This window comes from Gymnoscopelus microlampas, assembly GCF_963454915.1.
Source record: "Gymnoscopelus microlampas genome assembly, chromosome: 17".
NCBI lineage: Eukaryota > Metazoa > Chordata > Actinopteri > Myctophiformes > Myctophidae > Gymnoscopelus > Gymnoscopelus microlampas.
In genome coordinates this window covers 48498484-48512368 of record NC_139954.1, presented here as the reverse complement: position 1 = coordinate 48512368, position 13885 = coordinate 48498484, and the positions used below count along the sequence as shown (strand labels likewise).

Here is a 13885-nt window from a genome sequence, read left to right as displayed (position 1 = left end):
AATCTCTTCACCAAAACACATATCATGCTCATGCTGTGAGCTTGTAGATCTGCTATTCGCCTATGATGACATGCCCATGTATGGCTATAGGGGTTCATGGGGTGAATACATTTGCTAGTCTACATTTGGGTCTGCTAGTGTTGATTTCGTCGACTAAAACTATGACGACAAATGTTTGTTGACTAACTTTTTTCACTGACAAAAACTAAATAAAAACTAAGCTATGACGACTAAAACTACGACTAAACATATTGACAATTACGTCAACAAATAAAAACTAGACTAAAATGTTAGTGAGGGATCTAGTGGAGAAGAGATCCAGTAGAACTAAAAGACAAGTAATTTTATGTTTGGTTGCACTCGGGTGCTGCACTGCAAAATAGCAGATCTACAAACCCACAACTTGTAGATCACAACTTGTCGGCTATTTTCAGCATGCAACTATACAGTAAGTATAAAATCAGCCATTACGACGCCATCAAGGCACCGCCAACATACATTTTAGTCGACTAAATCACCTGTAGATTTAGTCGACTATAACCTTATGATATTTAGTCGACTAAAACTAGACTAAAACTGAAACATTTCAGGTGACTAGAATATGACTAAAACTAAATGGAATTTTATGCAAAAGACTATAACTAAAACTAAATCAAAATTTGCTGTCAAAATCGACACTGGGTCTGGCGCAGTATGGTTGGTATGATCTACAAGCTCAATGCCGTGAGCTTGTGGATCTGCTATTTGCCTATTATGACATGCCCATTGCCCAGAATATGGATGTACTGTATGGCTCCGGGGTCTGTCCTCTCTCTCACCTCTTTGAGCTTGAGGGCGAAGAAGCCGTCGCTCTGTGTGCTGACTGAGATGCTGGCCAGGTCGGGCAGAGGGACGCTGGACTTCACCTGGCCCGTCTTCTGGTCGGCCAGGACAAAACTGTTCTTGGTCAACAGGAAGATTCGTGTTGCACCCTGGGAACCGGCGGAGATCAATTAGTTAAAGAGATTCTAGGCATGTTGTTTTAATGTTGTGTTGTGTGGTGTGAAACCCCAGGAAGAACAGTGACCGTGACAGTGGAGGCTTGTGGGGATCTGAACACACAATAAAGAATACGTTTGGCAAAAGGTACATCTCTCGTACGGTATAATAATCTCCTGTTTATACATGCTAAAAATGTATTTACACACACACACATACACATACACATACACACACACACACACACACACACACACACACACACACACACACACACACACACAGGTCAGATGTATGGCGTGTGCATTATTGGTCACCTTGCCGTTGGCCCTGTTGATCTTGTTGACCACGTCGGCCAGTAGAACCTTCTCTTCCACGGCGCTGTTCAGTTTCTGGTACTTGGGGTTCTTGCCCATCTCCAAGTAGTCTCCTTTGAACGGCTGACACACACTGAGACACACAGAACCACAGCATCAACCACTGAGACACACAGAACCACAGCATCAACCACTGAGACACACAGAACCACAGCATCAACCACTGAGACACACAGAACCACAGCATCAACCACTGAGACACACAGAACCACAGCATCAACCACTGAGACACACAGAACCACAGCATCAAACACTGAGACACACAGAACCACAGCATCAAACACTGAGACACACAGAACCACAGCATCAAACACTGAGACACACAGAACCACAGCATCAAACACTGAGACACACAGAACCACAGCATCAAACACTGAGACACACAGAACCACAGCATCAACCACTGAGACACACAGAACCACAGCATCAAACACTGACACACACAGAACCACAGCATCAAACACTGAGACACACAGAACCACAGCATCATGCACTGAGACACACAGAACCACAGCATCATGCACTGAGACACACAGAACCACAGCATCAAACACTGAGACACACAGAACCACAGCATCAACCACTGACACACACAGAACCACAGCATCAACCACTGAGACACACAGAACCACAGCATCAACCACTGAGACACACAGAACCACAGCATCAACCACTGAGACACACAGAACCACAGCATCATGCACTGAGACACACAGAACCACAGCATCAAACACTGAGACACACAGAACCACAGCATCATGCACTGAGACACACAGAACCACAACATCAAACACTGAGACACACAGAACCACAGCATTAAGCACTGAGACACACAGAACCACAACATTAAGCACTGAGACACACAGAACCACAGCATCAAACACTGAGACACACAGAACCACAGCATCAAACACTGAGACACACAGAACCACAGCATCAACCACTGAGACACACAGAACCACAGCATCAACCACTGACACACACAGAACCACAGCATCAACCACTGAGACACACAGAACCACAGCATCAAACACTGAGACACACAGAACCACAGCATAAAGCACTGACACACACAGAACCACAGCATCAAACACAGGGATATCCTTGCTGTAACAGTACCAGTACTGAGAGGTGACTTTAAGCTCGCCAGTTTTGTCCCTTTGACCCATTCAATCCGGGAACAAATCTGTGTCTTTTTTTTGGGCTATTAAAAAATAGCAGATCAACAAGCTCATAGCGCGGCACCGAGTGCCGTGCTATGAGCTTGTAGATCTGCTGAAACGTGTGCACATTTTTAAATATATATATTTTTAAAGCGAACATTTGTAACTCAAATCTTTGCTTCTGGGGGGTCCCTGGAATTATTGCGTGTTGTTTTTATGTTGTGTTGTGTGGGCCCCAGGAATACAAGTATACAGGCTTAAGTGGTTCAGAAAAGACCCCCCTCATCAATGCTGTCATGGATGAGTGGAATATGTATGTTTCCATTAAAAACTACTGACAGAGAGCAGATGAAGTGTGTACCTGCTGGGGTAAAGAGCCTTCTTGTCTTTGAAGATCTCACTAGCCTCCAGTTTCTCCTCATAAACAGCTTTCTTCTCGTCTGTGAACTGGCTCCTGTACTTCTTGCACTGTGACGCACATGACACAAACACACGTTTACACAACAAACACAGTAATAGTAGGAGAAGGAACTTACACACAATTAAAACACACAAGGAGAAAATAGGCCATGTCCAAAACCGTCAACTTCAAAAACATAAGTGGTTAAAGGACCACTTCACCCGCTTTCAGGGTGAAGAGGGCTGTGGACAGGTTCAGAAACCTGCCTACCAGTGACATCATCAGGTCGGCAGGTTTGGCAAACTGCCATCCAACCCTCCGATGGACTGGAAAGTACAGTATTATAACGCTTAAAGGACGACTTCACCCATTTTCAACATAATCATATAAAAGAAGCATCACGTTAGTTCATGCAGGACACAGGAGTCATATACACCCCCAGCTGTAATCAGCTGTCTGGCTGCTGATAGCTTTCAATCAGCCACGCTTTCCTACACACCAATCACACCTCATTCCCTCAACAAGGCGGTCCGTTTAAATATGTCTCCCTCCTTCACTGGATCTACGCTTTCATTGTCTCACTCTAAACTGAATTCAATGTTCTAAGGCTTTTATGTTAAACTGCATTCAAGTTTGACTCAAGTTAATCTGATTACATGTCTTGCTATTACCTGTGGGGGGCACCTGTGGTGTCCCATGCAGATCTACAAGCTCACATGGAGCTTATAGATCGGCGATTTTGTAACCCATGGTTTCACCCAGTGCCAATTGCCTATGTAATCATGTCCGCTACTCTCCCTCTGCCAGCCTAGGGAGAGCCCAGAACTGAGCTCATGCCTCCTTCAACGCATGAGGAGCTAGCAAGCCGCTTCTTGTCACCTGACAGAGGGGAGTTTCCCCGGTTGGACGTAGCACGTGGAAGGAACACGTTATTCCAACCAGTTCCTTTCCCCTCCATCAGGCACCCCGGCTGACCAGGGGGAGGCAGTATAGAGACCAGGATTACTGCATGTTTTTTGTGAGGGTACCTACTCTAGGAGACACGAGGAGAACATGCAAACTCCACAAAGAAAGGCCCTTTCACCAACCCCACCTAGGTTATGGGCACTGATGACGCGGAGGAGAGGACACGCCCCCAGCGCCCACTGCGTCCCCGGCGGGAATCGAACCCAGGACCTTCTAGCTGTGAGGCGACAGCGCTACCGACTGCGTTCACCGTGCCTCCGATCGGCAATTACTGATGCGCGACACAGTCGTACCACAAAGTATACATTTGTCTTTAAATTGGGGCTAATTATTAGGGCTGGTCACAGTGTTATATGAGACGGACCCTCCAGAGATGGAAGATGGCCCTGAGTTGTGTGTGCGTTGCGTCCAGGAAGAGGTAGGGTCTGCTGGGCCACTTCTTGTCTACGGGGGACATGGAGGGGACCGTCTGCTTCAGGCCCAGGAAGTACTTCTGCATCTGGAGGTACATGGACAACGCTCAGCATTACTAATGCATAACACCATATATGATTACACAGACAAATAATGGTTCTCAAAATAATGGTATTCAAAAATATTTGACAAATGTTTGTTCGCTTTAAAAAATATATATTAGCGTGCGACACGTTGTGAGCTTGTAGATCCGCCATGTTCGACAAACACATTTCAGCCGGTCGATGAAGTTCATACGGTTTAAGGTGTTCGGGTTCTTTAAAGAAGCATTCAAATAAATGGTCTGAAAGGTTCTTTCTGGAACCAAAAATGGTTCTTCTATGGCATCACTCTGAAGAACCAGTTTTGGTTCCACTTGGCACCTTAATTTTTCTGTGTATAGATAAGTATAGTTTGGCAGGGTATTGATGTGGTTCTCAAACGCTTTCATGCCCCCCAATTGCCAGGCTAGGGGTCATCTGAAAAGAGTTTGTGCCAGGGACCCCCAGGGGAGACGATTTGTGTTACGAAATTCTACATTATTCAAAGAATTTCAAAAATGATTTTTTTTCTTTTTTTTTTTATAGCCGACCTGTGTGTAGATCTACCTGTGTGATTGTAGGTCTACCTGTGTGCTTGTAGATCTACATGTGTGATTGTAGATCTACCTGTGTGATTGTTGATTGGCTATTTTTGAACAGCAAGTATAACATATGGTTCAAGTGGTTAAAATGATTGTGATGTTGTATTAAACACATTTTGCTGGGGACCCCCTGGAACGCTTCCGAGGACACGAACCTCACTTTGAGAACCACTGGCGTATTGTATTAATGTTGATGTTTGTCCAATAATGAACAGTTTTTAATATCCAATCCCTTCTTACTTACAATTCTCTGGATGGTGAAGTCGTAGATCTTTTTGCCGGCGTTGGCTCTGAAGAACTTCCTGTATTCCCGACGGACCTGTTTATACCAACGATAAATACAACACTCTGTCAAGAACCTGGCGGGTTCATTGGGTTTGGAACGGGGCAGAAACAGTGACACAGACCAGCAGGACGACAGGCAGCGACACAGACAGACAGGACGCTATAGAAGAACAGACGTCTGGGTTAGTGACAGACATTGACCATGTATTCTGACAGAGAACACACTGGAGAAGGAAATAAAAAGGTAAAATGACAGCCGTTTCTTCCCACTCAGATACAACAGGATTGACCCCGATTTAACGGCTGAAACGCCACTGACATAACGGGGCAAATGACCTTCATGCTAGTAAACTTTAATCACACAAATGGAGTCACAGACAGACAGGTGCACTGGGAGAGAAACGGTGCATTTGGTTCTGTTCAACACGATGAGTGGATTATTATGGTCCAGGTGTTACTGTTAAGACACGTTCATAATGTCAATTATTCATCTAACAATACACATTAAAGCACAACAGACCTATAACCAACAATAATGTACAGTAGGACATACACACAGCGCAGACATGTAATAAAAACAAGTCAAATGAATGTGATAGAAAACAGTTTGCAACAAAAAACAGGGTTACTATAAAGGGGTTAGTGTCACAGCTCAGCATGCAGAGAGAGAGAGAGAGAGAGAGAGAGAGAGAGAGAGAGAGAGAGAGAGAGAGAGAGAGAGAGAGAGAGAGAGAGAGAGAGAGAGAGAGAGATGGCGAGAGAGAGAGAGAGAGAGAGAGAGAGAGAGAGGAGAGAGAGAGAGAGAGGAGAGAGGAGAGAGGAGAGAGGAGAGAGAGAGAGAGAGAGGAGAGAGGAGAGAGGAGAGAGGAGAGAGAGAGAGAGAGAGAGAGAGAGAGAGAGAGAGAGAGAGAGAGAGAGAGAGAGAGATGGCGAGAGCGAGAGAGAGAGAGAGAGAGAGAGAGAGAGAGAGAGAGAGAGAACAGAACACAGAAAGCCTCTGCCATATCAATCAGGGGTCAGTAGCTTTAGGTCAGACTGCTGAGAGGGGCTGTGGCCTTCAGGAACCGAGGAGAGGATAATAATAATAAAAAAAAAAGCATCTGTCACTCAATTATCCAGTCAGCTTATCTAAAGCAGGGGGGATTTACAGGGCGAGGTTTAACTTCATAGAATATGGGGGGAGGAAGGAATATTGCGGTCGTCCACCTCGCCTCATGCACTCATTTGCATATCCTCTCTCCTCGCCACGTTGTGCCCGGGCAAAGAGGGCGTGCGGGCAGGGAGGGAGGGAGGGGGCAGGATGGAGGTCATGCTGATTTGCAGGGTCAACAACTAAAACAAACACACCTGACTTACAGACAGAAAAAGGCACCAAAGATCCAGAGGATAAACCCTTCTTCATAGCCCGGTGTCCACCAGGGATCTATACTTGGTCCCCTCTGTTTTTTGCCTCCAATTCTCTTCACTGAAACATTGCCAAATCTACAAGCTCACAGCTTGTAGATCCTCTATTTTGCCTATTATGACCCAGCCATTACAGCGTTGGTTCTCAAAGTGGGGTCCGGGGACCCCCAGGGGTCCTTGAGGGAGTTCCAGGGGGTCCACAGCTAAATGGTAGTTAGGAACCAAATGGACCCTTATGGGTTTGTAATGCTGAGAGTGTACAAATGAAACCAAATGGACCCTAAACGGGTCCATTTAGTTCCATTTGTACACTCTCAGAGTTAAATTAACATTGATTTTTACAATATAAATTGGGGTCCCAGAGATAGAAGTGCCATTAAATGGGGGTCCGTAGCCTTATGCATGTCAAACTGGGGGTCCAAGAAATTAAAATGGTTGAAAATCACTGCTAGAGCCGTAACAAATTTTCTCTTATGGGGGTCCTTGGCATATCTTTTCAAATGGGGGGTCCGTGGGCTAATAAATGTCAATTTGGGGGTCCTTGACATGAAAAAGTTTGAGAACCACTGGCTTATAGATCCTCTATTTTTGCCTATTATGACACGGCCATTAAAGCGACGCTAGGGTTGATGTGCTAAAGGCCCAGGCTGGATATGACAATGAAACAAAAGGCACAGGACAGTGCGGAGGGGGGGGGGGGGTAATGAGGATGGGTAGTTAGTGTCTGGGGGGTGGGCCGCGGGGGGGGCTGGAAGGTACCTTGAGTCCCTGCCAGTAGGCCCAAATCACAGCGACCGCGTGCTTACGCCGGGCCTCTTCTTTCAGCCGCTTCAGTTCCCTGCGAGCCTGTCAGGGGGAGGGGCAGGGAGAGGATGAGCGGGAAACCCAGAAGAAGAAGAAAGGGAGGAAAGTTGTGGAAGTGCAGGAGGTGAGATGACGTCCATCTTGTTTTGAGTTGGTGTGCGCGCGCACAGACACACACACACACACACACACACACACACAGCAAAACACATGACACACACACACAGTCTGATAGCCAAGAAAATGAAAAGTACTGTCTAATCTTGCAAGGGGAGAAGACTAATGACATGAATAATTAGTGGAAGACCGAACACTGTGATGATGATGACCCGTTATCCGTGCAGCGTCTGTGTGAGTGAAACAAGACTTTTCATTGGATGTTCAGACATCTGTGTGAGTGAAACAAGACTTTTCATTGGATGTTCAGACATCTGTGTGAGTGAAACAAGACTTTTCATTGGATGTTCAGACATCTGTGTAAGTGAAACAAGACTTTTCATTGGATGTTCAGACATCTGTGTAAGTGAAACAAGACTTTTCATTGGATGCTCAAACAAACCCTGAGGAAGGACTGAGGTTCCCTCGAAAGGGCCCACACCACACCACACAACACAACACCACACCACACCACACAACACAACACAACACCACACCACACAACACAACACCACACAACTCAACACAACACAACACTCGAAAAAAAAAAAGTTCAACTCAGCGATCAAGCTGTAATGTAAACATGCGTTAGACACTGTGCAGAGGTCACAGAGGTCACAGGCGTGCAGACAGCAGGCATCATGCTGGAGGTTCAGGTATGTATGGAGTTCAAAACACCCCAAAACTCAGCCGGTCGTCCTGGCATCGAGGCAGTGAGGGCCCATGGATGTTTTGTGTGCCTGTGACTGGATGTTTGACTGGATGGGGGGGGGGGGGGGGGGGGGGGGGGCTGCCATGTGGTAGAGGGGGAGGGGGCACACAGACACTGTCCGCTGAGATACTCTACTAGATGTAGAATAGAATATAGCAGCAACACCTAACCTCCCCCCCCAACCCTGAACCCGCCCAATGGAGAAGGTCTATAATCCAGTGACATCATGGTAGAAAAGCGGCTTAAAGGTGACTGCATGGTTCCCTCCCCCCCTCCCTCCCCCCTCCCCAATGCAGCCAGCACTCTGAACGCCCCAGGTCTGTCTGTGAACCCCCCCCCCCCCCCCCCCCCCGACGGTCACTCACTCGCTACTCGACCTGTCTGCAAGCGAAGTACTTCACTTGTCATCAAATATACAAAGTGTCAGACTGGCATGCAGAGGAAAAGGATTGGGTGGGGGGGTATGGGTGGGTGGGTGGGTGGGGGGGTGGGTATGGGTGGGGGGATGTTTTGGTCCAAAGAGCAAGACCCCTGTGTTTTCTTTTGGTTTGTTTTTTCAAGCATGCAGGAGACCTTGTCATCTATTAAAAATGAGACGGTGGTAATGGGTTGGCGTTGGGGTTGGTTGGGGGGGACATGGATAAATTGATAATGCTGGGGTGGGTTGGGTAGGGTTGGGGGGTCTGGCTCTGGGGAGAGGGGGGGTTGATGGAGGCGGCTGGCTCACACGGACGTCGACAGAGTTTTATTTGATTTTTCCTCAAATACCTTAGTGCCCTGCCAGCCGGCCCAAATGACCGACACAGCGTGCTTATTCCTGGCCTCTTCCTTCAGCTGACGGAGCTCTCGCCGGGCCTGGTGGGGGGGTGGGAGGTGGTGAGGGAGGGAGGGGGGAGGTTAATTTCAATGGCATTCAATTAACTGTCACTGTCCCAGGAGGGTGTCGTTGAGTGGGTGTAAAAAAAAAAGAGAAACACAAACACGAAGAAAAGCTGAAAATGGGACTAAATAGAAGACATTAATGCTGCAACTGAAAACCCCAAAAAGGCGGTCGGTCGGCCAACAGGCACTAAGCAGAATCAGTGTTGATTTCGTCGACTAAAACTATGACGAAAAAAATTTGTGGACTACCTTTTTTCACAAAAAAAAACAAAATAAAAACAAATCTATGATGACTAAATATACAGACAATTTCGTCAACTAATAAAAAACTAGACTAAAATGTTAGTGAGGGACTAGTGGAGAAGAGATCCAGTAGAACTAAAAGACAAGTCATTTTATGTTTGGTTGCGCTCGGGTGTTGCGCTCTGAAAATATCAGATCTACAAGCTCACAACGCGTCTCGCTGCGACGTGTTGTGAGCTTGTAGATCGGCTATTTTCAGCACAGCAACCAAGTGTAAAATCAGCCATTACGACGCCATCAAGGCACCGCCAACATACATTTTAGTCGACTAAATCAACTGTAGATTTAGTCGACTAAAACTAGACAAAAACTAAAACATTTCAGATGACTAAAATATGACTAAAACTAAATGGAATTTTATTCAAAAGACTATGACTAAAACTAAATCAAAATGTGCTGTCAAAATCAACGCTAAGCAGAATACAGTAAAGCACACTGCAGTGAAGCAATAGGATATCGTTAGGATTATTATTATCAATGGTGTTAGAGAGATAGTGGGCTGATAAATTGTCTTTGGCCTCGCCAACAACGGCAAAGTACTGACGACGGCTAATTCTTTCTCTCTGATACAGTACGTAAACCTGTGCCAAAGCTCCATGACTTTGCTTTTGCTCACTAGACGTACCTTGATGTCTCACATACGATGAGTCAGCAGAAGCTCTTTGATTCTTATCGGACGGGGAGTCATTACACCCCGAGATAAAGACAACGAGCAACAATTACCCAAGGACACTCTTAAAGTCACTCTAAAAGCTTAGACGCTAAAGAGATAACGCCTTTTATCTAGTCTTCCTCTATCAGGCAGGGTATATGGTTCTGATTGGACTTAATATATACTGTACTACTCTCTTCTGGTGAGCTTAAAAGCTACAGTACCGTATATATATATACTGCACTACACTGACTGAGAGGCAAAGATTATTACATCCAGGCCCTGAGGCAGTAACAAGTGCTGCCATATGTGTTTATGATGTGGTCATGATCACATGGATATACTGCTTAAACCCCCCCTGGTGTGTTGGTGGACAGTTATAGAGTAGAGTTGGTTCTCAGTATGATGTCAGGACATAACCAGGCGAGCGTAAAGGGGGGTCTTTACCAATTTTTTAATGTAAAGCCTATTCCCTGATGGATTAATCCAGTGGCTCTATATATGAAAATATGACGAAACACTTCCTAATGTGTTCTGTCTGTGACGAAACGAAAGCTCACACTGGAGAATCCAAGTCCGCCATGAAATGTGTCGAAAATGCATCGATTTGTCACAACATTTATGTTACAATAGAATGAAAGGATTCATGTTATTCATGATTCATGTTAAATTCGCTGAATTTAACATGAATCACATATTATAGATTATAGGGGACAAAACTGAAAACGCCAAATCAAATAAATGAAAAGGGAGCCCATACTGGAACATAGTTTGATGTCTACATTGTTATTTTGTAAAGCCATGAGTCAAAACAGAACACATCACAGAGTATGTTAGTGGGGTAAACCTCCAACATAAAACCCCAAAATGCCACCTAGAGCAACAATTACACAGGATGAGTATAACACGCAGATGAAGGGGAACGTTAGACAGAGCAGTGGACGACAGACAGACAGACAGACAGACGGACAGACGGGGACGGGGGGGACATTGATGGGTTTTAAACTCTAGTGGTCAGTTTCCAGGTGGGATGATGATGATGAGACAGGATGTTTGGGAGGACAGGGACAGGACAGGGACAGGACAGGGACAGGACAGGGACAGGACAGGGACAGGACAGGGACAGGACAGGGACAGGACAGGACAGTTGGCATGGATGGGACGACAACACTATGATGGCAGGCTGAGGGGAGGGGTTTGAAATACCTTGGTCCCCTGCCAGTACGCCCAAATAACTGTCACCGCGTGTTTATTCCGCGCCTCCTGCTTTAGACGTCTCAGCTCCATCCGAGCCTGGAGGCAGGAGGAGGCGTGTCGGGGCGGTGGAGGAGGAGGAGGAGGAGGAGGAGGTGATTAGAGGAACAACAGAGCAGAAGAAAGGCAAATGAAAGTAAAGGAGAGGAGAGGAGAGAGAGAGAGAGAGAGAGGGGGAAATAAATAGAGAAATGAAGCAGTGTGTGTGTGATCAGCCACCATACAGGAGGATGAAGAGGAGAAAATGACAGTGTGATAAAATGCTGGGCCAAGCTTTTTGTTTGTGGAGAAAAACACACTCTTTCATAATACTGTGGTGAGGCTTTGCTGCCTCGTCGTTAAGATGGGAGTGAAAAGCGTTAACGTTAATAACACAATAAAATAAGAAGCTGTAAGTTGTGTTTCAAGAGTAAAAACGCTTGGTTGGAATTCTGCAAAATGTCTGGATCAGTCACTGGAAGATAAACATTATAAAATAATAATCCTGTAGAAAAGACATTTTAACCATTTAAACCCTAGATTAAAGTCCCCCAGGGATCTATACTAGGCCCCCCCCCTTTTCCACCTCTACATTAAATCTCTTTGCCGAAAATAGCCGATCTATAAGCTCACAAAGTAACGTGTTGTGATACATTGTGAGCTCGTAGATCTGCTATTTTCTGGACCCCCAGAGTAGAAACGCTAGGTCACAAGTGTATTTATTAACCACTTAAACCCCAACATCCTTATTCTGGGGAAAACCTTCACTTGAAATGGCGCAACATGTTTTGAGCTTGTCGATCAGGTGTTTTCTGTGAGGATGATAATGTAATGTAGAGCGAAAAAAGAAAGGTTACTAGTATAGAGCCCTGTGGGACTCCGCTGAACAACGTATGGAGTTGAAATAGTTAACCCATTCAAACCGGAAAAGCATCTCTGTCATTTTAGATTTGAGCTCTAACCATTATTTTTATACATTGGCTATTCAAAAATAGCAGATATAGCGTGCTACGCTATGAGCTTGTAGATACGCTATAGATGAAATAGGTGAAAATGTGGGAAAATTGAATTAAATTTGAATATATATTATTTTTTAAAGCAAACATTTGTAAAATATGTTGTTCCAGGGACCGCCCCAGCAGCAAAGATTTGAGTTACAAAAGCTCGCTTAAAAATATATATATATATATATGTTCAAAGATTTCCACACATTTTCACGATAAAAAAAAAATGCAGATCTACAAGCCCATGAGATGTAATCCTGGGCGCTACTCTCCCTCTGCCAGCCTATACTAGGGAGAGCCCAGAACTGAGCTCATGCCTCCTTCAATGCATGAGGAGTGAGCAAGCCGCTTCTTATCACCTGACGTAGCGTGAGAAAGGAACACGTTATTCCAGCCAGTTCCTTTCCCCTCCATCAGGCGCCCCGGCTGACCAGGGGGAGGCAGTATAGAGACCAGGATTACTACATGTTTTCGTCAGGGTATTAACTACCCTAGGAGACACGAGGAGAACATGCAAACTCCACACAGAAAGGCCCTTTCACCAACCCCACCTAGGGTATGGGCACTGATGACGCAGAGGAGAGAACACGCCCCCAGCGCCCACAGCGTCCCCGGCGGGAATCGAAACCCAGGACCTTCTAGCTGTGAGGCGACAGCGCTACCGACTGCACCACCGTGCCCCCTGCTATGATTGGATAGCCAAATAAATCTAAAATGACAGATGCGTTCCAAGACGTGATGGTTCCATGGTTCCATGGTGGTCTGGGTGGGTACCTGGGTGCCGTGCCAGTAGGCTGCGATGGTGGTGACCGCTTCCTGGCATCTCTTCTGGTATTTCAGCTCCCTGAGGATCTTGCGGGCCTGAAGGTTTAGACAAGATCAACAAGCAATACAAGGTACTGTGATACAGGTCGCTCCAATGAACTGCAGAGGCCAATAAGGTATCTAGGTTTCTATATCTATGATGCTACAGTACTACCAAGGTGTTCGAGGAGTTAAACTATATGCTCACTTGTATTTTGAACTCAGCCATTCTTTTAGTTTAGTCTAGAGTTTGGGTATAGGGAGGGAGTCCAGATGTTTAACTCGTTCAGTGGCAATTAAATAAACAACATATTCCGTACTGTGCCAGCGATTTTTACATTTTCTTGCCTTTTTCAAGTAGTCACAAAATATTTATCTCCAGTATGATCAATCCCCTGATGGTTGCTAATCACTGCAGGTTTTTCACCGTGCTTCCGCGAAAAGAAAAAAAAAAATCATCACGACCTGCCCATTAAATGTTATACGCCTTTGAAAATAGCATGTCTCGGCCAAAAATACATAGTAAAAAAAGTATACAGGAGCCGAGATACAGCCTTTTTAAGTAAAAAAAATATATATATATATGTGTATATATTTTTTTTCTTAAAAAAAAATGTCATTGGCACGTTGCGCCATTGCTGAAAAACATGTCAATGGCACTGAATG

General features: G+C 45.5%; 1 protein-coding gene across 6 annotated transcripts in view; it reads right to left on the bottom strand.

Moving 5' to 3' along the window:
* The window catches only part of myo1b (myosin IB), a 324638-nt gene that overhangs the window by 65611 nt on the left and 245142 nt on the right, over positions 1-13885 (bottom strand). The window contains exons 22-30 of one of the 6 annotated variants that reach the window (XM_084085494.1): positions 13190-13276; positions 11385-11471; positions 9110-9196; positions 7429-7515; positions 5225-5299; positions 4249-4383; positions 2880-2986; positions 1296-1428; positions 819-971 (exon numbers count right to left, since the gene is read on the bottom strand). In XM_084085494.1, the coding sequence (XP_083941620.1) occupies positions 819-971; positions 1296-1428; positions 2880-2986; positions 4249-4383; positions 5225-5299; positions 7429-7515; positions 9110-9196; positions 11385-11471; positions 13190-13276 (951 nt within the window). The remainder of the gene's footprint in view (positions 1-818; positions 972-1295; positions 1429-2879; positions 2987-4248; positions 4384-5224; positions 5300-7428; positions 7516-9109; positions 9197-11384; positions 11472-13189; positions 13277-13885) is intronic. The other 5 variants (XM_084085496.1, XM_084085495.1, XM_084085498.1 and 2 more) reach the window with 5 other exon arrangements.